This window comes from Dicentrarchus labrax, unplaced genomic scaffold (assembly GCF_905237075.1).
Source record: "Dicentrarchus labrax unplaced genomic scaffold, dlabrax2021, whole genome shotgun sequence".
In the NCBI taxonomy this organism is placed as follows: domain Eukaryota; kingdom Metazoa; phylum Chordata; class Actinopteri; family Moronidae; genus Dicentrarchus; species Dicentrarchus labrax.
This window is the reverse complement of record NW_026136717.1, coordinates 14,806,962-14,827,370: the sequence shown is the minus strand read 5'-3', so window position 1 is coordinate 14,827,370 and position 20,409 is coordinate 14,806,962. Positions and strand designations below refer to the sequence as shown.

At 41.7% G+C, this 20,409-nt stretch overlaps 1 protein-coding gene, 1 long non-coding RNA gene and 7 other non-coding genes across 13 annotated transcripts in view; 3 read left to right on the top strand and 6 right to left on the bottom strand.

Moving 5' to 3' along the window:
* intu (inturned planar cell polarity protein) overlaps positions 1–20,409 on the bottom strand; it is a 23,842-nt gene extending 3,433 nt beyond the window's left edge. For 2 of the 5 annotated variants that reach the window (XR_007888297.1, XM_051428884.1), the window contains exons 1-15: positions 19,005–19,270; positions 17,663–18,267; positions 15,850–15,935; positions 12,513–12,728; positions 7,157–7,278; positions 6,185–6,274; positions 5,484–5,561; positions 5,004–5,187; positions 4,319–4,372; positions 3,692–3,754; positions 2,932–3,156; positions 2,573–2,665; positions 2,005–2,436; positions 772–866; positions 490–679 (exon numbers count right to left, since the gene is read on the bottom strand). Coding sequence is in view for 4 of the 5 variants with exons in the window: in XM_051428884.1 (XP_051284844.1) it covers positions 490–679; positions 772–866; positions 2,005–2,436; positions 2,573–2,665; positions 2,932–3,156; positions 3,692–3,754; positions 4,319–4,372; positions 5,004–5,187; positions 5,484–5,561; positions 6,185–6,274; positions 7,157–7,278; positions 12,513–12,728; positions 15,850–15,935; positions 17,663–18,267; positions 19,005–19,132 (2,661 nt within the window). In the remaining variant the exon portion in view is untranslated. Of the gene's footprint in view, positions 1–489; positions 680–771; positions 867–2,004; positions 2,437–2,572; positions 2,666–2,931; positions 3,157–3,691; positions 3,755–4,318; positions 4,373–5,003; positions 5,188–5,483; positions 5,562–6,184; positions 6,275–7,156; positions 7,279–12,512; positions 12,729–15,849; positions 15,936–17,662; positions 18,268–19,004; positions 19,271–19,891 lie in introns of those variants that run through there. The other 3 variants (XM_051428886.1, XM_051428887.1, XM_051428885.1) reach the window with 3 other exon arrangements.
* On the top strand, positions 41–112 carry trnad-guc (transfer RNA aspartic acid (anticodon GUC)). Its single transcript has one exon. It is a non-coding gene; the product is annotated as a tRNA-Asp (tRNA).
* Positions 1,555–1,626, top strand: trnad-guc (transfer RNA aspartic acid (anticodon GUC)). Its single transcript has one exon. It is a non-coding gene; the product is annotated as a tRNA-Asp (tRNA).
* On the top strand, positions 3,998–6,601 carry LOC127379384 (uncharacterized). The gene is made up of 2 exons (XR_007888298.1): positions 3,998–4,150; positions 4,979–6,601. It is a non-coding gene; the product is annotated as an uncharacterized LOC127379384 (long non-coding RNA).
* Positions 9,956–10,029, bottom strand: trnan-guu (transfer RNA asparagine (anticodon GUU)). Its single transcript has one exon. It is a non-coding gene; the product is annotated as a tRNA-Asn (tRNA).
* On the bottom strand, positions 10,323–10,396 carry trnan-guu (transfer RNA asparagine (anticodon GUU)). Its single transcript has one exon. It is a non-coding gene; the product is annotated as a tRNA-Asn (tRNA).
* Positions 10,884–10,957, bottom strand: trnan-guu (transfer RNA asparagine (anticodon GUU)). The gene has a single exon. It is a non-coding gene; the product is annotated as a tRNA-Asn (tRNA).
* Positions 11,408–11,481, bottom strand: trnan-guu (transfer RNA asparagine (anticodon GUU)). The gene has a single exon. It is a non-coding gene; the product is annotated as a tRNA-Asn (tRNA).
* Positions 12,253–12,326, bottom strand: trnan-guu (transfer RNA asparagine (anticodon GUU)). The gene has a single exon. It is a non-coding gene; the product is annotated as a tRNA-Asn (tRNA).

Here is a 20,409-nt window from a genome sequence, read left to right as displayed (position 1 = left end):
TGGTTATAACAATGACAGTTATCACACAAACTCTTGTCCTTCCTCGTTAGTATAGTGGACAGTATCTCCGCCTGTCACGCGGAAGACCGGGGTTCGATTCCCCGACGGGGAGTTTCTTTTTATCGTATTTTCATAAAGAAGCAACTTTACCAATAACTTTCTTTATATTTTGGGGTTTTTGTATATTTATAATTTGCGCTCTTTCCTACTTTTTACTGCTACTGATGATTACTATCTAACCCTCAGGATAAATTACGTTCTGTGTTATATTAAAGCCCTTTATCTGATTCAAACCAACAAAATTCAGTCATGCTATTGTCTCAGTCTTGATCTGAAACTGAATCAAGTCGTGGTGTATCTTTAGGTGGCTTTGACTTTTACACAGCTTCTTACTATCTCATGCTGTTTGTCCAGATTGGTGTGACCTGTGTAGTTAGGTGAGATGTTGTTTTGAGGTTGAGACTGTATTTATTTATAACCGTAACTCACCCTGGCTGGCAGGCTCTGCTGAAACGCAGCCCGTATGGAGAGGCAGCAGTGGTGGAAGTTGCGGATGAGCTGTGGGTGAATGGAGCCGCTGAGCTGAGCCACCTCTCTGTGGGTAGGAGCGATGAAGATCCCCTGAACGTTTTCCATCAGGACATAGTGGAACAAAGTGTTCTCTGCTCCCGAGGTGAGTCTGTCACAAACAGGACAGGAAAATTAGGTTTTTTACCTTAACATTAATTATATACGCAATTGGAATGAAGTAAAATGATAATTTCCACTCACTTCATGGTGTTATACATCTCCTCTGTCTCTCTTTCAGTCAGGGTCTTCTTCAGGGTGCCCAGGTAGAACGGGTTTGGGTGCTTCATCCTGGAAATCTGACGTCAGAATATTACAATTCATTATGATATTAAAGCAATATGGTGAGAACGTGGTCCAATAAAATCTGCTTTTCTCTGAGATTAAGGTTAGAAACACTAAATCCAGAAGTCTTTTTTCAGAGACATTCAACAAATTCTACTTCATACCCAGAAAACATAATAAATCTATGACGTTGCCTTCTGTTCCAGCAACCGTAAAAAACTAAAAGTCAACGTGGGTGTGTGCCCTCATTTCTTGTAATTTCTTCACTTTCAGGAATCAATTACAGGCAGAAACATATTAAAGAATACCTATCTTGTAATGAGAAATCCTTAAAAAAGCTGTTTTATAGTAAACTAACAGGCAAACAAATAAACAACCAAACAGGAACAAACATAAGTTTCTTAACAGACTCAATAAAAGACCACAACTGATGTATTATATTTTTATAATACAATATTTGTCCTACAACTACTGCTCAATTTCCCCCGATTTCCCTCAGTTCCACCTATAATCTTATTCCATAATGTTCTGGTGTATACTGTTACAGCTGACGGTATCATAAAGCTCTTACGTTTATTATTCTTTACTGCCACTAAGTCACTTTAAGGACCAGAGTGTAGGATTTAATGGCGTCTAGCTGTATAGTTACAGATTGCAACCCCCTTCCTTCCGTCTCACAGACGTCTTTTGGACAATTGTCCTTCCTCGTTAGTATAGTGGACAGTATCTCCGCCTGTCACGCGGAAGACCGGGGTTCGATTCCCCGACGGGGAGTTCTTTTACCACAAGCAACCTTCCCTTTAACCCTTGTTCTATTTCTTGACATTTTGACAACTGTTTATTGATATTTTATATTTGCACTCTTTCCTACTTTGCACTGCAGCTGCTGCACATCAATTTCCCTCAGGATAAATAAAGATCCACCTACAATCCTATTACATAATATTCTGGTGTTATAGCTGACGGTGTCATATAACCCTTACATATGCTATACTTTGCTGCTACTAACCACACCACCATGTCACTTACCTTGAGACCGTATTACACTTTTACTTTGAGTGCAGCACTAGTTGTGGTTACTGTATGTATACTTCTATTACTACTAGTAGTAGTAGTAGTAGTTCAGAGTTTAGTTGCTCTATCTATCTTTACCTTAAAGAGGCCTCCGCTGCCTCCACTCCCATCAGATCCTCCAGACCCCAGTGAGTCCCGACGCCCCCCAAGCTTCCTCGCTGAGTCCGGTGTAGAATGTGGACTGAGGCCTGGAGCCATTGATGAACCAGACCCCGACCCAGCATCCATCTGTCCCTCACTCCCGCTGTCCGACAGGCTCCTCTGGGGGCTGGACCTTCTGGCTTTCTCCCCAAACAGGCTGCGGCCTCTGGACCCCACAGAGGAGCCTTTAACTGCTCCGGCTAGCTTGCTGAAGACCGGGGAGGAGGAGGCCAGGTTGTCCAGGCGGTCACGGGCCGTGGAGGCGGGGAGGAACCAGTCAGCACAGGACAGGCAGGGAGCAGGTGGGGCATTCAGTCGCTCCTCAATACCTGCCTCCAACACCTCCAGCTGCAGCAAGGTGGCCTTCACCTGAACGTACGAGAGTTTCGGCTTATTTATAGCAATGAACAGATTTGGTTATTTCTGGTTCTTTAGGTTAGGTTAGGAGACAGGTAGTCTCAGTGAGAATGTGTTAGAAATGTACATTAAGTTCAACAAGATTCACCTGATCTACGTAAACACAATCAGGTCCTGGAGAGCCCAAGGCTGGTGAAGCACATCCACCTGCCTCCAACAGCACACACTGCATGAAGTGCCTCTGGGGTGGAAGGGTACATAAATACAAGCAGAGAAAATATAATTTGTACCACAACAATATATTTCTATGAAAGGAAGAGAACAGAAATGATGGAGGGATGAGAGATGGACAGAAGCAGATATTTTACCAACCAAACCAAATGAGAGGATAAAAACCCTCTGAGAGTCTGATTGTACTGCTTCATGTATGATTTTTGCAACAACTGGAGGAAGTTTGTGTAAAACGAGAGACAGAAGCAAACACCAGACAGCGACTCGCCTCCTTACCAGCCCCACTATGAGGAGGAAGTGTCGTCCTTGAGGTGGGCTGTAGCCCGGCGCTGGGCTGCTGCTGCTGCTGCCGTTAGCTCTCTGCTGCGGAAACACCTCCCTCCAGATGACCAGCTGACCCACCCGCTGCTCGGACGCCAGCGGCAGCAGGCAGTAGTGCTGGCAGTACAGGCACACATCCAACAGGTCCTCTTTAGGCAGATGGTTGGCGATCAGGTAGGACTGGAAGGTGAGTGTGCGATTGATTTAGTAAAATCTTTAGTGAGCAAGTGCTGAGGGCTTAGGGCCAACATTGTGAGTGAATATGGATAAATGTAGAGAGTACAAAAAGCCCTTTTCTTATGTTTATGGTAATGAACTTTGGCTTTAAAACAAATCTTTCACAGTCACATCTGGCACTTGGGAACATATATATCCATTAAGATGTGATACTGGGCCGATCCAGTCAGTTTTCACACCTTTAGTGTAACAGTACATACAACACAGCCGACTGCTTGCTGTCCTCCGTCTCCCTTTTCCCTAGTTAATATTTTAACAGTGTAATCAGGTTGATGATTTGTCACTGAGCCACAGAACAGGCCCATCATGTTATCTTGTGTGAAAGGTTATCTTCTGTATACAGTGACTGTTCGCTGGGGCTTTTATTGTTGCAGTTTAAGGATAGCTGTCTAGACGGTGGGGGAGGATATAAGTACGATATGGTTGCTGGCGTTGTGTGCGTGTGTGTGTGCGTGTTTGTTTGGACTAAGACACCCACCTTGTAGAACAAACAGGAGCCAAGAATCACATACAGACGCCTCAGGCCAAAAAAGTCCTCTGACTGTTTGAAGAATAAAAAAATAAAGATAAAAAACTATGCGAAAGTAAACAAAGACACAGATATTGGAAGAAGCTGACTGAAAATGTTAATGTCTCTGCTGTTTTCTGTCCTCAACTGCAGCTTCATGTAATCAGTTAAGTCTGCACATATAAAGGACAAACCAGACCCCATTAGCGTCTCTCTCTCTCTCTCTCTCTCTTTTTTTTTCTCTCTCTCTCTCTCTCTCTCTCTCTCTCTCACACACACACACACACACACGCATGCCTCTAAAAATAGTCTAAACTTGTCCTCTCCCTTGCTGAGGCCAGAAGACAGATGGCATCTCAGCTAACATGTATGTTCATCCAACTAATGAGCAGCAGGATAACGAATCTTAACACAACATGAAGCACTGATGTAAGTCAAACAGCACTTATTTGTGATTGGCCATTTAATAAGAAGAAACAGGATACATGTAAATATACATTTAGAAGTACTTTATGCTTGCAAGACAGCAGGACTAGAAAACACTTTTAAGTTATTTGTTTGATATTAAAGTGTGTGGGTGATAACTACATTTCTCACCATTTCTCCAAAATCAGAAGACTCGAAATCAGAGAGAACAGTGTCCACTTCCATCTGTGGATAAAGAAAAACAAATATAAGCTTCATAACATTTAATTATAAGCATCTGTATAACAATCAGAATAATCAGGTTTATTGCCACGTAAGTTTTGGCGCATAACAATAAACATAGTAAGAGAAAATTTAAAAAAAGAATCATTAATAAAATAGAAATTTACAATAAAAAAATATGTAAAATGTATTCGTTTTTAAAATAAAAGAGCTGTACAGAGTTGAAAAGAGGTTCACAGAAGTTCACAGTTTAAAATAAGGAGAATATTTGCAATGTGCAGAGATAATAATCCAATAATGTCATTAAGTATTAAGTATAATTGAGTCCTAAGTGGAGAGTTTTTAAAGATACAAAATATATAATCTAATGTATACTCAGTTTTTTAAAGTGTTATCTATAGTCTTAGCTAATTCATTGATCCAATATATTCCTTTACAGGACAGTTGAATGTCATTTTAAACAACGGACACTAGAGGGCACCACAGCTGCATTTGTGACAACATTGTCACATCCATAGAAACATGATGATATCCAAATAGCTGTGATGGCTGTTGCTGTATTAACTACTGCTCCAAGAATACATTTGATCTGTAATATTCCTGTCCCAGTCTCCTCACAAACACAGAAATGTACCTTGATTTCTGGGGGCAGCGTGAGCCATCGGACCGCCGGCAGTCCATCGAGGAAAAGCGTCCCGAAACGTTCGGGGGGTGGGGCTGAGGCGACGTCCCTCAAGCGGGACGGCTGGATGAGCTGCTGAAAGAACAGGCAGAAGAAATGGTCCAACCTGGGAGCATGGTCGGCCTTACAGAAGGCACTGTGGAGGACACAATGAAGAAAAGAGTGTCATGATAACAGTAATTTAAGTAATACAACTATAAAAGAGTGATTACATTGTGAGAAACAAAGAAATAGAAGGGGAAATTATTTGAGAGCAAAGAAAAGGGGGTTAAGAGAGTAAGACAGTTTAGACTTTGTGTAAAATCCAGCTGGTGAAACACACTGTTTTTATTTCAGTATATTTTGCATTAAGCATATAATAATGGCTGCCAGAGAGGGGAAGTCTCAACCAGCTCTCCCAGCAGGACCACAGGAAAGCTAGGGCCGACCAACCTGTCTAAGGAGCCGTACATCACTTTTAGTGTCCTGACTACGTCTCCCACCACCGTCTGCAGATACAGCAGTGGAACCCTGGAGGGAAACGGAAAAATGTCAAACCCAGACTTGGACAAACTTCAATTTCAGCTGCTTATCAAATATTTGGAGTAACGGCCAGGAACCATGAAGGAAAAACATTTTATAAGTTATTGTTTTGTCTATACGTGGGTGTTCCTCAAGAATCAACCCTTTAGGCATGAATGAGACTGATTCTCAACCGAGATGATGATGGATTGGGGTTGACCTGAAAAGGAGGCTAATATGACTCATCTCATGAACTGTTTTACTACCACATGCTCCTGAAAGAGGTATTCATGCTGCCAACAAAGAACAAAAAGAGCACATGTGCTTGCTAAAATTGAGAAAAAATGATGGTCCCTTTTCAATTGTTTTTACAGATCGTGCTCTTAAATATGTTTCCTCATCTCCAAAAATTACTTCTTGAGCAAAAGTCATGCTCAGAAAATGTATTACCACATCAGTATCAGCCCCGGATTTTTTAAAAAAAATAAGAAAATGTGCTGTCAGATCTTTTACACAGGTGCCACATGGAAGCAACTCTTGCTGTGTAATATTTATCGAATTTTCAGCTGGCAAAGGCTGCAGTTCAAATGAAATGTGGTGGAGCTATCTCGGTGTATTTGTCCTCCCTCTACCTTTCAGCAGGAAGTCCGATGACCAACAGGTTGTTGCTTTCCTTCCAGTAGCCCACATGTACCAGATGTTTCCCGAGCAGGAGAGAAGAACTAAAGGGAGAGAAGACAAAAAAAACGCCAAAATCAAAGCACATGTGACATATAGATCAGAAAAAGATGAGGGCGGGGTTAACATAAACAGAAATAGAATACATCCCCCAATAGCCAAAATTATCTCCCAGCTCACTGTTGTTTTAAACTCAACTGTGAACTGCGTTGATTTTTAAAACATCCAGAAGTGAACTGGCAGAAAAGTTAATTTGGGGGAGCTACAACAAAAATAATTTGGGAACTCCTTATTAAAGCTGATTTCATCATCCTCACATTCATGTTGATTGCTTATTATCATTTTTTAATAAAGAGCCATCTTTTCTTGTGTGCCATAGGGTTTGATTCGAAAGAGAATTTTGAAGAAGGTACTGTTTTTCTGATTTTTTTCCAATGGCAGCGAGAGAAAGAAGTGGGGGAAAAAGATGGAAAAATACCCCAGAAAAAACTGCCTTTAATATACCCACATCCTCTTCATAAAACAACCAGTACTACGTCTGACAAAGTTAAAGCGTTTAGAGAAAACGTGGTCTCATTTTACAGTATCATTGTTATTATATTAAAATTAATATGGTGTATTAAAGCCATTACACTTAAGTACAGGAAGATTATTATTATAGCTGTAAAGCTGTTAGAAATCATTAAATTATAAAAATCAAGCCCCCTAGAGCTAAAATAATTCAACTAGTTGTTTTATATTTTATATATTTTTATTTTATATTGTTTATTCAATAACAAATAAAACTAAAACTCAAAAAGCATCTAATGATGTAGTTGCAGATTAGTACTGGACTGTTGGTAGGACAAAACAAAACATTTAGGAAGGAAAATACCTACATAAAAAAATGTTGAATTACTATTTGTTCTTCATGCTGCTTCCCTTACCTGATTATCTGCCCGCCTGTGACATTCTCCAGCATGTCACACAGTGTAAGGAAGATCCCCCTCACTCCTTTCAGCTGGCTGGATGCTTCAGACACCGGGTACTGGTACAAGATCTCCTCCTGCTGACACAAACACACAGTGTAATTTGGAATCTGTGAAAATTATACACGCAGCAGAAAGAAAAAATCTGTGGTTAGCCTATCAACAGAAAATGTCACATAAAAATGTGAAATATCTGTTGTTGGAGGCTACAGTTTCCTCTGGGTTACGGACAAAGAAGAGGAATGAATAGAAGAACCACTGGATGTTTATTCTGTCACCTCAACAATGTTAGTTTGGTTTCAGTTATACCGTCCAACCCATTCTCAATTTGGAACAAACAAAGAAATGTCACTTTAAAAACGAATGTTGCTGAAATATTTTACATGTTTGACTTTCCCGAGTAAAGAAAAGCAGATTCAGGAAATACAGGAATTTGACTGAAGCGGAGAGAAACTCTCATCTGCTTTAGAAAATGGCTGTGCACACATTTTCAAATAGTTCACAGGACCAAATGTCAGAAAAAAAAGATCCTTCATACAAACTATGAAGCAGAGATGAGAGAGTGCTCTGGGCAGAATCTGTGTATTGTTTGTGATATTAGTATTCCTCCCAGCATGCTGGCAACTTTGAAGGCTACAGGGCGGATAAGAGCCGAGCCGCTGAGAGGATCAGAGGACCGAGTGGTGGGTGAGGGGATAAAAACCTTGAATGAACAGACCCTTATAGCCTTGGCAACAAGAACAAAGAAAGAATAAGAACAGCCAACACAGTAAAACGCTTCAGTTACATCTTGTCCATACATACAAGCAAAAAAAAAAAACAGATCACAAAAACATCACACAGTTAAAACTCAAAAATATCACCACTAAACCTCTCCAATTCCCGCTACCCTGCAATCAAAGGACAAAAAAATCAAAGTCAGAGTTTAGCGGGTTCCTGCATGGCACTGTCATTTAGAAAATCAACTGCTGGCTGAGATGGCTCCAGACAAACCGTTTTCTTCCTCTCCACTGACGTTCAGGTCAAGAAAAAATAAAACGTTTTTAAATCTGGCTCGCAGATACACAAAAACGAACCATAAAGTACAACCATAAAGAAAACATCAACCTGCCAATAGTCGTCCACAGGGAAAATGTGATTATAGTGTAGGAGGTGATGGTCAGCAAATTAGTAGTTTGCTGCTCGGAGGAACAAAACACACACTTTGGGATTAACACTTCACTACAAGCTGATTGCATCCTACCTTATGGGTTATAACAGAGCCCTGTGCATTGATCTAGTTTAAAAAGGAAACGTGTTATTTAGCTTATACAGTTGTATGTGTTTGGGCATCCCTTGACAAATACCATATTTTGGTGACTTTGTAAGTGAAAAGATTTAAACGTTTTAAGTATATGGAACATAAAATATATTATTTTTAGCAAATATTCATAAATTGAACAAAAAATACAAATAAAAACATCATTGTGGTGTTTGCAGAAGTTTGGGCACCCTACCCGGTCAGTACTTAGTCCCACCTGTGCAATGTTTCCTGTGCCATTGGCTGCAACACAACCCCAAACAATGACATATTCACCCCCAAGCAGTTGGGGATGGTTGCTTTTCAGGAAATGCTGCTCCTTTTTTTTCTCCAAACAAATCCTTGCTGATTGTGGCCAAAAAGTTACATTTAATCTTCATCAGTCAACAGCACCTTTTTCCAAAACACATCAGGCTTGTGTAGATGTTCTATTGCATACTTCTGACATTGGATTTTATAATGTGGAAGCAGGTGAGGTTTTCTTCTACTGACTCTACCATGAAGGTCTTGTTTGTACAAGCAGCTCTGCACAGTGGAACTCCTGAGTCTACTAATCTTCCTCCAGGTTTTTGCATTCACATGGGGGTTTTCTTGGTCTTCCAGGTCTCATTTTGGCCTCCACAGTTCCCCTGAACTGCCATTTCTTAATTACATTTCACACTGTGGAAACTGCAAGCTGACAGTGCTTTGCTATCATATTGTAGCCTTCTGTTGCATTGTGGACATTGATGGGCATCAATAACTTTTATTTTGAGAGTCTCACGCAGCTGCTTAGAAGAACCCAGAGTGTAAAGCTTTGAAATTGGCACCAGCTGACGCTTCCTGATGAGCTGATAAAGGTCTAAAGCCTTTTAAAAAGAATCTGAGATGGCAAAACTCTTAGGTTGCCCAACAGTTGAACTTGCCAAAATTAAGCATTAATGTTTGCTGTAAATATTGTGTCTAAAAATTCAAAAGTTACCAAAATATTATTTGTCAAGGGGCACCCTAACTTTAGCATACAACTGTAGGCTGCCGGCCTTCAGCCAAAATGACATGTGTGGATCCATCCTAGAGAGAATAAAGTTCACAGCATTAAAATGGCAGATCATTTATTGACAGGAGCTTTGGTTGGGCCCGGACGCCTCAACCTGTCCCCTTTCTTTCTGCCTTCTGTTAGTAGCAGCTGCAGGCATTGGAAGCCATCCAGAGCAGTAGTTTTCTGTAACAGCGTGACTCACGTCGGAGAAATTCTGAGAAAGCTCTACACCTGGACGTGGGATTTCCTGCACAAATCAGGTCATTCTGAACACTCAATTATCAGAATATACCTCCGTACAGGAGGATGATCAAGGATTTAAGCTTATAGTGTGGACAGCATAGCTACAAAGTCTGGGTTGCAAATGGATTTTCACGAAATGAATCAATGGTTACTCCATTTTTGATTCAAGGACTGGTTACTTCAATAGAAAATCCCACGTCCCTGGGTGGGCTTGAACCACCAACCTTTCGGTTAACAGCCGAACGCGCTAACCAATTGCGCCACAGAGACACTTTTTACTGAGGGGTGTGGCCTCGATCTTCTAGCCCCTCCCATCTACATCTACTATACTTCTAAGAAGTCTCTTGGGGTGGGGTTTCCCACAATTAATGTTGCTTACGATAAAGGACTTGAAAACCTTTGTGAAGGAGGACAACGAGAGGGACTTCAAGATGGCAATGTTATGCAAAGGTTTGCCAGAAGATTTTCTTTCAGTTACTGAACTCATAGAAAGAGTTTGCTCTTTTCAACGTCATGTACTAACTGATGATGTGTATTCCTGGTCACTTAAAGAGAAGATCCAACGTCCCTGGGTGGGCTTGAACCACCAACCTTTCGGTTAACAGCCGAACGCGCTAACCGATTGCGCCACAGAGACACTTTTTACTGAGGGGTGTGGCCTCAATCTTCTAGCCCCTCCCATCTACATCTACTATACTTCGAAAAGTCAGTGTGAGAATATTGCTGACACATAGATCGTAGCATTTTAAAATTGTGCTTAGTGTTTTTTGGGGGATTTCCTGCACAACTCATGTCATTCTTAACACTCAATTATTAGAATACAACTCTGTACAGGAGCGTGATCAAGGCTTTAAGCTTGTAGTGTGGACAGTGTAGCCACAAAGTTTGGGCTGCACATGGACGTTCACAAAGGGGTCAGTGTGAACCCTCATGGTTCAATGTTTTAAATCCAGTTTTATAGGGTGGTTAAGAGTCAGTGTGCCTTTGACCACAAAGTCATGATCACATGAAAAAGGATGGAAACATATGTGGGTATCCAAGATTTTTCCAAATGTTTTCAGAGAATGAATCAATGGTTCCTCCATTTTTGATTCAAGGATTGGTCACTTAAACAGAAGATGCTTCGTCCCTGGTTGGGCTTGAACCACCAACCTTTCGGTTAACAGCCGAACGCGCTAACCGATTGCGCCACAGAGACGGCTCAAGCCCAAGGGGTGTGGCCTCAAACTCTAAGCCCCTCCCATCTGCCATTTACTTCTAAAGTCAGGCAATATTGTAGAAACTTTAACCATGACATTTGAAGATTGTGCTTAGTGGTTTTCCATGGCCCAGAAGCTGCTGGGTTGAGGTTTCCCACAATGAATGTTGCTGACCATAAAGGACCTAAAGAGACCTTAGACTGACAATGAAGTTCAGGGTGAAAAGATAAGAGTTGATAAGAATTTTTGTGGAGGAGGACATCCAGATGGACTTCAAGATGGCAATGTGTGATGAAAGGACACACCAGAATATTTCATTAAAGTGGGGAAATCAGGGAAGGAGATTGCTCTTATCAATGCTATATTTTGGCTCCGAGGACGTGTCCCGTTGATTCTGGAATACTAAATCCAGGTTACTCATTTCCAGGATGTTACAGCTCAAAACCCAACGTCCCTGGGTGGGCTTGAACCACCAACCTTTCGGTTAACAGCCGAACGCGCTAACCGATTGCGCCACAGAGACAGCTGTAGCCAGAAGGGTGTGTCCTCAATTTTGAGCCCCTCCCATCTGCGATTTACTTCTAAAAGTCAGGTAATATTGCAAAAGCTTTTATCATAGCCTTTTAAATTTGTGCTTAGTGGTTATCTATGGCCCAGGAAGTACTGGGGTAGGGTTTTCCCACAATGAATGCTGAACTAAAGAAACCTTGGAGTTACAATATAGTTCAGGCTTTTTGCGGAGGAGGACATGCAGAGGGACTTCAAGATGGCAATGTCTGATGAAGAGGTTTGCTCTTTTCAATGCTCTTTCCATTTTGGCTGCACAGATATACCACTACTGATGATGTGTGTTGTTAATTCTGCAACACTGAAACCAGGTTAATCATTTACCTGATGATGCCTGGTAAGCAGAAAATCCTACGTCCCTGGGTGGGCGCGCTAACCGATTGCGCCACAGAGACATCTCTGGGATGAGGGGTGTGGCCTTTATCTTTAAGCCCCTCCCAGCTGCAGCACCTATTCACTGCTAGAAGTCAAGCAGGGCAATATTGCAGAAAATTTAATCATGGCATTTTAAAATTGTTCAGAGGGACTTCAAGATGGCAACGTGTAATAAAAGAGTACACTAGAAGATTTCATTACAGTCAGGCAATCAGTAAAGGGGCCTGCTGTTTTAAGCACTCCTTTCCTTATGGCTACAAGGACATAACGCCAATGACGTGTCCTGTTGATTATGCAACAGCAGGTTATTCATTTACATGATGTTACCTGGATGCTTATGCACAAAACCCAACGTCCCTGGGTGGGCTTGAACCACCAACCTTTCGGTTAACAGCCGAACGCGCTAACCAATTGCGCCACAGAGACAACTGGAACACAGGGGGTGTCTTTTAAGTCGGGTTGGGTGATATATGATATGATTAATATGTAATCTAATATGTCTCAGGAACTATTAGTGTGGCACATATTTTCAATTATTAGTCATACATCTTTTTTCAGGTGTGAATGCTGTAAAGACATAAATGTCCTACCACACATTTTATGCAAACTGACCTCCTCCTGTGGTGATGCTGAGTCCAGTTTAAGTGAGAGGTACATGACAATATGCGGGATGTGTCCTATGGACATCTGAAGTTCCGCTGTGTCCTCCCCCCACAGCAGACGCACTAGCTGGCTGACTGGTGGCGAGGCCTTCATCTTACGGACCGATGAAGTGTCACTAGTGCCGCTGCCGTCCACCAGAGCCACCGTCTCCAAGGTCAGCCTCACCTGGAGGAGGACAAAATAAGGAAAAGGCAGAGAGAAATGAAGAATTGGAGAAAAACAAATAGTGAAGTAAAATAATAAAAGGAGAATATTGCCCATATGGGAAAAAACATTTATTCTGTTACAATATCATTGCATCAGCCTGCCTACCATTCCCACTCAGAGTTTCTCATTCATTGCTAAAAATAATCCACTATGGCTCCACATGATTATACTTGGAAAGACATTTTAACGGTGCTCATTTGTCTGTTTTAGGAAAATAGAGGTGTGCCAGTGCGCCCGGGGCTTCCAAAGGGGAGAAAAACTTCAGTCATTACACATTCATTCAGGAAAAGGCTGAAACGTGAATAGCAGGATGGCAACTGTCAGAGAGAAAGTGACACCGACATCCAGACTCAACCACAGCATAACAAATAGCAGGGAACTGTGTGTGTGTGTGTGTGTGTGTGTGTGTGTGTGTGTGTGTTTTGTGTGTGCTTTTGTCTGAGTGTGTTTGATTAAATTAAAACCAGACCTCTGCAACACGAAGAAACAGTGGCAAGACAACAGACGGCCTATCTTCTCTCGTTCATGCAGTATTTTTTAACTTTCCATACCCCAGTATTTGTCATTCATAGAAAGTCACAGTGGAAACAGAAACAGAGCTGCATGGAAATCCAACAAACACGCACATGGAAACACATGCAGTCAAGATGCACAGAAGGATGAGAAGCTGCAACTCTGTGGTGTCTTTGTTGAAAAACTGTCAAAGCTTAATTTGGGTCTTGTACATTACATCAGATTATATCTTGTAGAGGTTGTGTATAGGCAAAGACAGCAAACTTATATACTATACATCATAAACACCTCAGAATTTAATGGTGATGCTGGTATTATGTGTATATACAAAATACATTCCACTTATTATATAGTTTAAACTTGCATATAATTGATGTAAACACAAACCAATTAGGAAAATTCTCTCACAATGGAAGACTAAATATTCAGACTCACACAGTACAGAAGGTGCACATTATCAACACACTGCAGTGGCATGCCTGTTCACACGTTGTGTTGACTCTGGGCTGAAACCTGTCAGCGCAAGAGAGGCCGTTTACGGAGCTAAACTGATGTTAATTCAAGGAAATCAGAACCAGAGTCCAGATGTGAGAAAGAACAGCTGGATCCTAAAGGTTAAAAGAATGTGCTTAAGATCTCTGGTTGAAATCACAGGTCAGAAAGAACTGATTAGGAGTCCTGAATGATAAAGGCTCTACCTTTCTTTCAGTAAATGCCCTACGTGCGTTTTAACAAATCAGGTATTTCTATGAGGAATAATGCTGTGCAACCCTGATGCATGGGAAATATCCTACAAAGACAATACAGTACGTCTGAGCAGTTTTCCTTTACTGAGACATTTAATAAAAACACAGTAAGGAAGGCAGAACAGTGAAGGTTGCTGCTGGGATTTGACCTCAAACCACCACGGACCTCGCAGATCCAGTTATAAGTTAAAACCACCACATCTTAACTGGACACGCCCCAACTACATTTTGGTGTTTGACTGTAACACAGAATGTGAAATATGCCATTTATTAACTCCATGACCGCTTACATTGTTTTAGACACATAGTTTCGGGAATGGATGACCCAAAAGGGATTTCGGTTCCTAACCCATGTATGTGTGTCTGCAACTAACCTAAGACAGACATTTAGTATGCAAAGAAATAAAAATGTTATCGAGAGCATTACTTTCAAAAAAAGGTGGGAAGTCTGTATTGGTGCCTACCAAATATAAAAAATAAAAAAGATCATATTCCCCTGGTCAAAAATGTTGAAACTGTATTTTTCTAATCCAACGATCACTCCTAGAACTCTCCAAAGTCTGTCAGCACTAACCACAGGCCACCCGCCTTTCCAGCAGGCGCCTGTATCTGGGCTGCCAGCCATTTTGGCCAATTTTAGGGGTATTATTAAAGAAGAGCCGAGTAGTGGTGGAACACCATGTGTACCTTTTTCAACTGGTGACTCTGACTGGTTTACTCACTGCTGGAAGTGAGAGATAAAAATGGATTTAAAGCTACCGTATCCTAAATTCTCTAAGGATTCACAAAGGATGCGAGAAATAGCTTTGATTAGATTGAGCTAAGGGGCTTCAAATTCAGACATGCAAAAAGTGCAGAAAACTTTCCAATTCGGGAAATCACTGAGTAAAGAGGCTCAGTGGGCTAACTGCAGCACTTTCTCTCATCATAAATAATAAGGATGTGGTTAGACTAGAGTGTGCCCTCACTGGAATTCCAGTCTGTTGATGTCAGTCATTTAGCGCAAGCTCATAGATGGACACACACACATGAAGGAGTAACTGAGGGGTTAGCAAAGGGCACGGTGGACTGACTTTAATACTAATATTTGTTCCTACAAACGTAATAAGTATCGTCTACGTTCCATCTGGGAGGGCTGGCACACAGAAAAAACATCCCCCAACACACACCCACACAAAACAATCATTCTGTCAGCAATACAACTCTATTTCAAGTTTTTCTGAGAGTCATCGTGGTGCCTGGGGAACCTTGTATTTTTCCAAAAAATCTCCCTCGCTCTTTCCCTACAGTGTAATTTTGTTTCCCGACTACATCTTCTAATCAGCTGAGCTTTCAATCCCACAACAGCTTCCTGTGGCACCGAAAAAAGAGTCACACCGCAGTCCCGTCTATCCGTCGTGTTCGCCATCAATCCGCACACACTCTGTCATTTGCAAATTCCTACTTTTTGATGGTCTGCTTTTCGGTGAAAATACACGACCGAGGCACAGACTACGGATTTTTTAGCAACCGATCAAAGGATAATTTCTCAGTAATTGAGGGTTTTCTAATGTTGAACGGCGCTGACTTCTGCTTTCTATTCACATTTTAGCAGCTTAGAACCATTTCAAAGTAATTTAGTTAAGTTTGCTGTTTGTGACAAGACCTTAATGCTACCATTCAGATTTGAAGGGCTAACCCAATATGGAAAAGGGTTCAAACAGACAGTATAACTTGTTTTTTATGTATGGCATCAGAGATCCTGACAACTACACAACTGTGTGCACACAAGTTGTTTCTGAGCGTTTCTTTGTTCCTTTAGTATTTTTACACACACTGACCTGTGTTGGTCCTGGGATGCAGGACAGAACCCGCTCGATGTTTTCTGAGCTCACGTCCACATCGTCCACTGCCAGAAGCACGTCACCTAAAAGTAATGTGCAGTAAAAGGAACATTTAATAAACAACTAATGCTAGTAGTGCATGTTTGACCAGCTTACAGCCACACATAAGAATGGGGTTGCCACACACTTTGGGACTAAAACAAAGTGAAGTAAGCATACTGGTGTCCAGGGAATTCCACCAAAAATGAAGGCACACTGACACAATAACAATAGCTTTTTACGTTTTATACTGTAACAAAGCAGTGTGTCTTCATCTTTTGGTGCACTCCAGTCCTGTTACCTTGATAAAAAACATAAAGCCCATCAAACGTTGCCAGTATCTTCAGCCACTACAGCTACATCTGACCTGTGTTTGGTCAGTAATCAAACATACATTTGACTTATATGGTCAGTAAGAACACTACTTAGAATAATTTGATTGATCGTATCAATTCTGACCTATGAAACAGACCCAGTAAAGGGGCCAATAAACAGCTTCACCTGCTCGAGTGCAGGGAGGCTCACCATCATCTCAGTAACAGAGCTATTTCAGGTATTTAACCGCTCTAATTGCTTAAGCATGGAGCTGCACTGCATAAAAGCTTCTCTAAACAGTAACTGATGTGGGTAGTCATTTGTGGTGAAGCACAACTGGCGTTCCTCTGTCTGCTAGTAAAAACTGTCCGATCATTAGCCCTGATGGAAGAAAATCACTTCAGAGAACGGAGCTTTCAAACGGACAGATTTTCTACGGGACCAGACCTGCACTCGAGAGTTTCATTCACTCTGAAAAAATGTACTGAAACTTTCACTAGGATTGAATATAGCTGCTCCTCAGAGTTGGCTATGAGAGGCAGCTATTAAATGTCCTAAACGCAATTTTAACAAGAACTTTGTGGTTTTTACAACACAGGGCTGAAAAACTGAAACTATGATAATGATTTCTATTCTTTTGTAGTTGTTACTATGGATTCAACAAAGTGAAAGAGCTCCCAAACCGTGGCTAATTCTTGAAGGATATTCCTTCAGAGTAATAACAGATTTATCTAGCTACCTTTACATGTGGTCATAGTTCATGAGTCACGTGGCTACCATTTTCTGACTTTGAATAGGTGTTTGTTATTTAGACTCTGGGCTCTTTTTCTAAAGAAATCTGTGTGTGTCTCTATGACTATGTTGTAATAATTGTAGCCCGTGCTTTGGCAGCAGTGCATTTGTGTGGTGTGGAAATTAATGAGTCAGTGCTGGTTCATGACTCTACAGATGACTGTTATTGAAATCATAACTGCTGCATAGCTGCATTTTCCCTGCCGTGAGGGGAATAGGTTCTCTTTGAAGATGGAGACTGCCTTCTGTAAGAGGTCAGTCATAAAAAAATATTTTTATCTAAATAAAATGTTCCTCTAAAGCTAAAGTCTCTCAGATACATCTCTCTTCTACTGAGGTGTGTATGCATGTCATCACCCAGCCAGGAACCTTTTAACAGGTTAGAATAGCTCTGGACCTCTCCTGAACACTACAGCGAGATAAACCAGAAGTTGTTAAGAAGGCTGATAACGTGCTTTTGCTTCTATCCCTTAATAAGAGACAGAGCTTGTACAATAACTTGTACTTCTTGTAAAGAATAGACACATATTTTCAGTGTAGTTGATGTAGTATTATGGAGATCTTCATATGACACATATGATCACTAACACAAAAAAAATGTGGTTATGATATTATTTTGTATTTCTGTATAATTGTTAACGGCTAACTGGACTTACGGTCTTACCAATTAGGATTTGGCCACATTTGATGGCCGGGCTGTTGGGTATTAATCCGTGAACAGTCAGTCTTTCCTCCTGTGTGACCACTGCAGGGTCTACCTGTCCTCTGCTCCAGGAGGGCCGGTGCACCACCCCCAGCAGCGCTTCCAACAGGCCTCCATTGTCAGAAAGAGGTGTTGATGAACCTCCGAGACGTTTAGGGTTGAGGTAGACACACACTTCCTTCAGCTGCTGCTGCTGAACTGTCACACCTTGCCTTTGACCCGGCTGGTTCTTCAGGATGGAAGCTGGAGGTGATGATAAGGTCGAGTTGTCTTTACCTCCATCCTTCCCTCCTCCTCTGCGCTGAGATGGCCGGCGTTTTCTCCTCAGGATCCTGGCTAGTCTTTTCAGCGTGGGCTCACCTTTTGCCCGCGAACCGCATCGCTGCTTCTTGTTTTGCTCCGTGATGATCTCTGCCTCCTTCTCGCTAAAGCGAACATGGTTAGTGGACACACCTTGGTTGGCGGTGGCTTGTGTCAATGCGGCCTCCTCTTCGCCCTCACTCAGCTCCAGGTAGAAAAGCTCGCCGTTCTTCTGGATGTCATCCAGCCATTCTGGTTCCAGGTCACTGAGTGGAAACAAACATTGAAAGATACCAAGTATTTAAAGTTAAATGTACAATAAATGAAGAACTTAAATATTATTCACTATTTGGACAATTTCTGTCACTAACTTATTTCAAGATTGATGGAGACCGAGTCAGAAATGTTGTTTTGTTTCTAGCATCTACTTTTATCAGTTATTTTCCATGTGTATATTGCAATAAATAAACTAAAAACTTCTATATGTACAAAGCGTAATAACACGTTTGAGCAAATAGGGTGGGACTAGATATTTTTTCTTTTGGTTTCTCTCCTTTTAAACCCGCTTTGAAGAACCTGTGGTAGAAAGCTTTAGCACGATATCCATAAATTTACTGAGGATGGCCAGAGGCATACAATTATTTATGAAGGTTTACCTCCCAAACTGAAAAACACTCCCCAAAGCTATGAAAAGCACAAAGGAGGTGGAAACTGTGCGGATGGGGAGACACTCCCTCTTCAGCAAAGCTGGTCTGACACATACAAGTGACTGAAACAACCTATTTTTTAGATTACATGTGTAAATAAATGACCAAAAGCAGCCATACAACACATCCTCAGTGTTATATATCCAATACAAACCATCAAATGACGAGTTAAAGTGTCAAGTTACAGCACGTCCTCCTCACAAACACTGAGAACTAGCTCGTTCAACCTGACTCTGTTTGTTTGTTTGTTTGTTTGTTTGTTTGTTTAAGTCTCGGAGTCACACTATCTGTCTTACTCGGAGCTGTTGAAACTCGATAAGGATTCACAGTCACTATCGTTGTCCTGCTCGCCACCGTCTTCTTCCGTTTCCCCGCTACTTTTAACACTTTTGTCGGCGCCCTGACGGACACTCGCGAACGCCATGTTTGTTACACGCCGCTTTCTCTCCCGCACTTTCACGCAACAGAAACAAACGGCTAACTTTTCAGTCAAACGACCGTTTATGTCCCGTCGCCATGTTGTAACCGCCGACGAGCGCCCCGGCCGTCGTTGTCAGGTGACGCGACTGCGCTCCATCTGATTGGTTGGCGGCGCAGTTGCCCCTGACAACGCCGAAGCTTTCTGAAGCGGTGTTGTTTTGTTGTGTGGCGTGGACCGGCTCTACCTGGCAGCATGAGGCTCTCATCCCGTTAAATAATGCAGTAACGACACGGATAACACCGCATACCTGCTCATATTATATTTAAATCGGAATGTCATTCAATTTAACACTATAAAAATGAATTGTATTCTATGTTTTATTCAAATACGGCGCTCTGAAAGCGTTTAAAACACATGTATGCATCAAAGTAAGATCATCACGGAGGGGTACAGTGTATGAGAGCCACAATGATGTCGCTTTAAACCGACTACTGAGTGCCACAACATCTAAATGACCCAAGAGGAATTCGTCAAACTTTAATTAATTGTTTGGATCTGCTAAATATTAAATTCACACATGCACATTTTCAGCCCCCCCTCTCTTATCTCCACCTCCCTGCGGGCTTGCACGGGGTTTTTAAATCCCCTCCGGTATTCAGAAACCCCTCTGGCCAAACAAAAGCTTTAAGTTTAAACATCTACAATATACAGCTTTATTCCGGTAACTGCACCATCCTTGCATAGTGTAAAAGCTTTACTGACCTGTAAAGGAGAACACTGCGAATAGAGTCGAAGTCCTCCAAATTTTTAGAGAATGACCCTCCATCTATAGCAATGTTAAACATCATGTGTATGTCATGTTTTTTTTTTTTTATGCCGGGAGAGCCGCCGACAACGCAACAATCCTGCAATTTGTGCAATTTAAACTCCAAGAAAGAAAGAAAAAAAAACTTAACCAAAACTCCTCAGCCACCAGATAAAAATCTAAATTAATTCCTTTTCCTCTGGCCCCCGTATGAAGTCTCTGACCGCATGAAAACCACCATGAAGGCTGAGCTGCGTCTCCCAAAGACCAGAACAAATCCTCCTCCAGTTTCTCACGTCAATCACTGACACTGAGCAGTGAACGGTTCAACACCAAGGCTATTCAAAAAGGCAGAGTAAAACCCATTGGTTGCTTCTTTTTTTTTTTTTTATTTAGTTTTGAGTGTTTCTCCAGGCCAGCAAGAGTGGAATTTGTCCCAGCGGTCTTCTTGGCAGCAGGTGGAGTAAAAACCCGC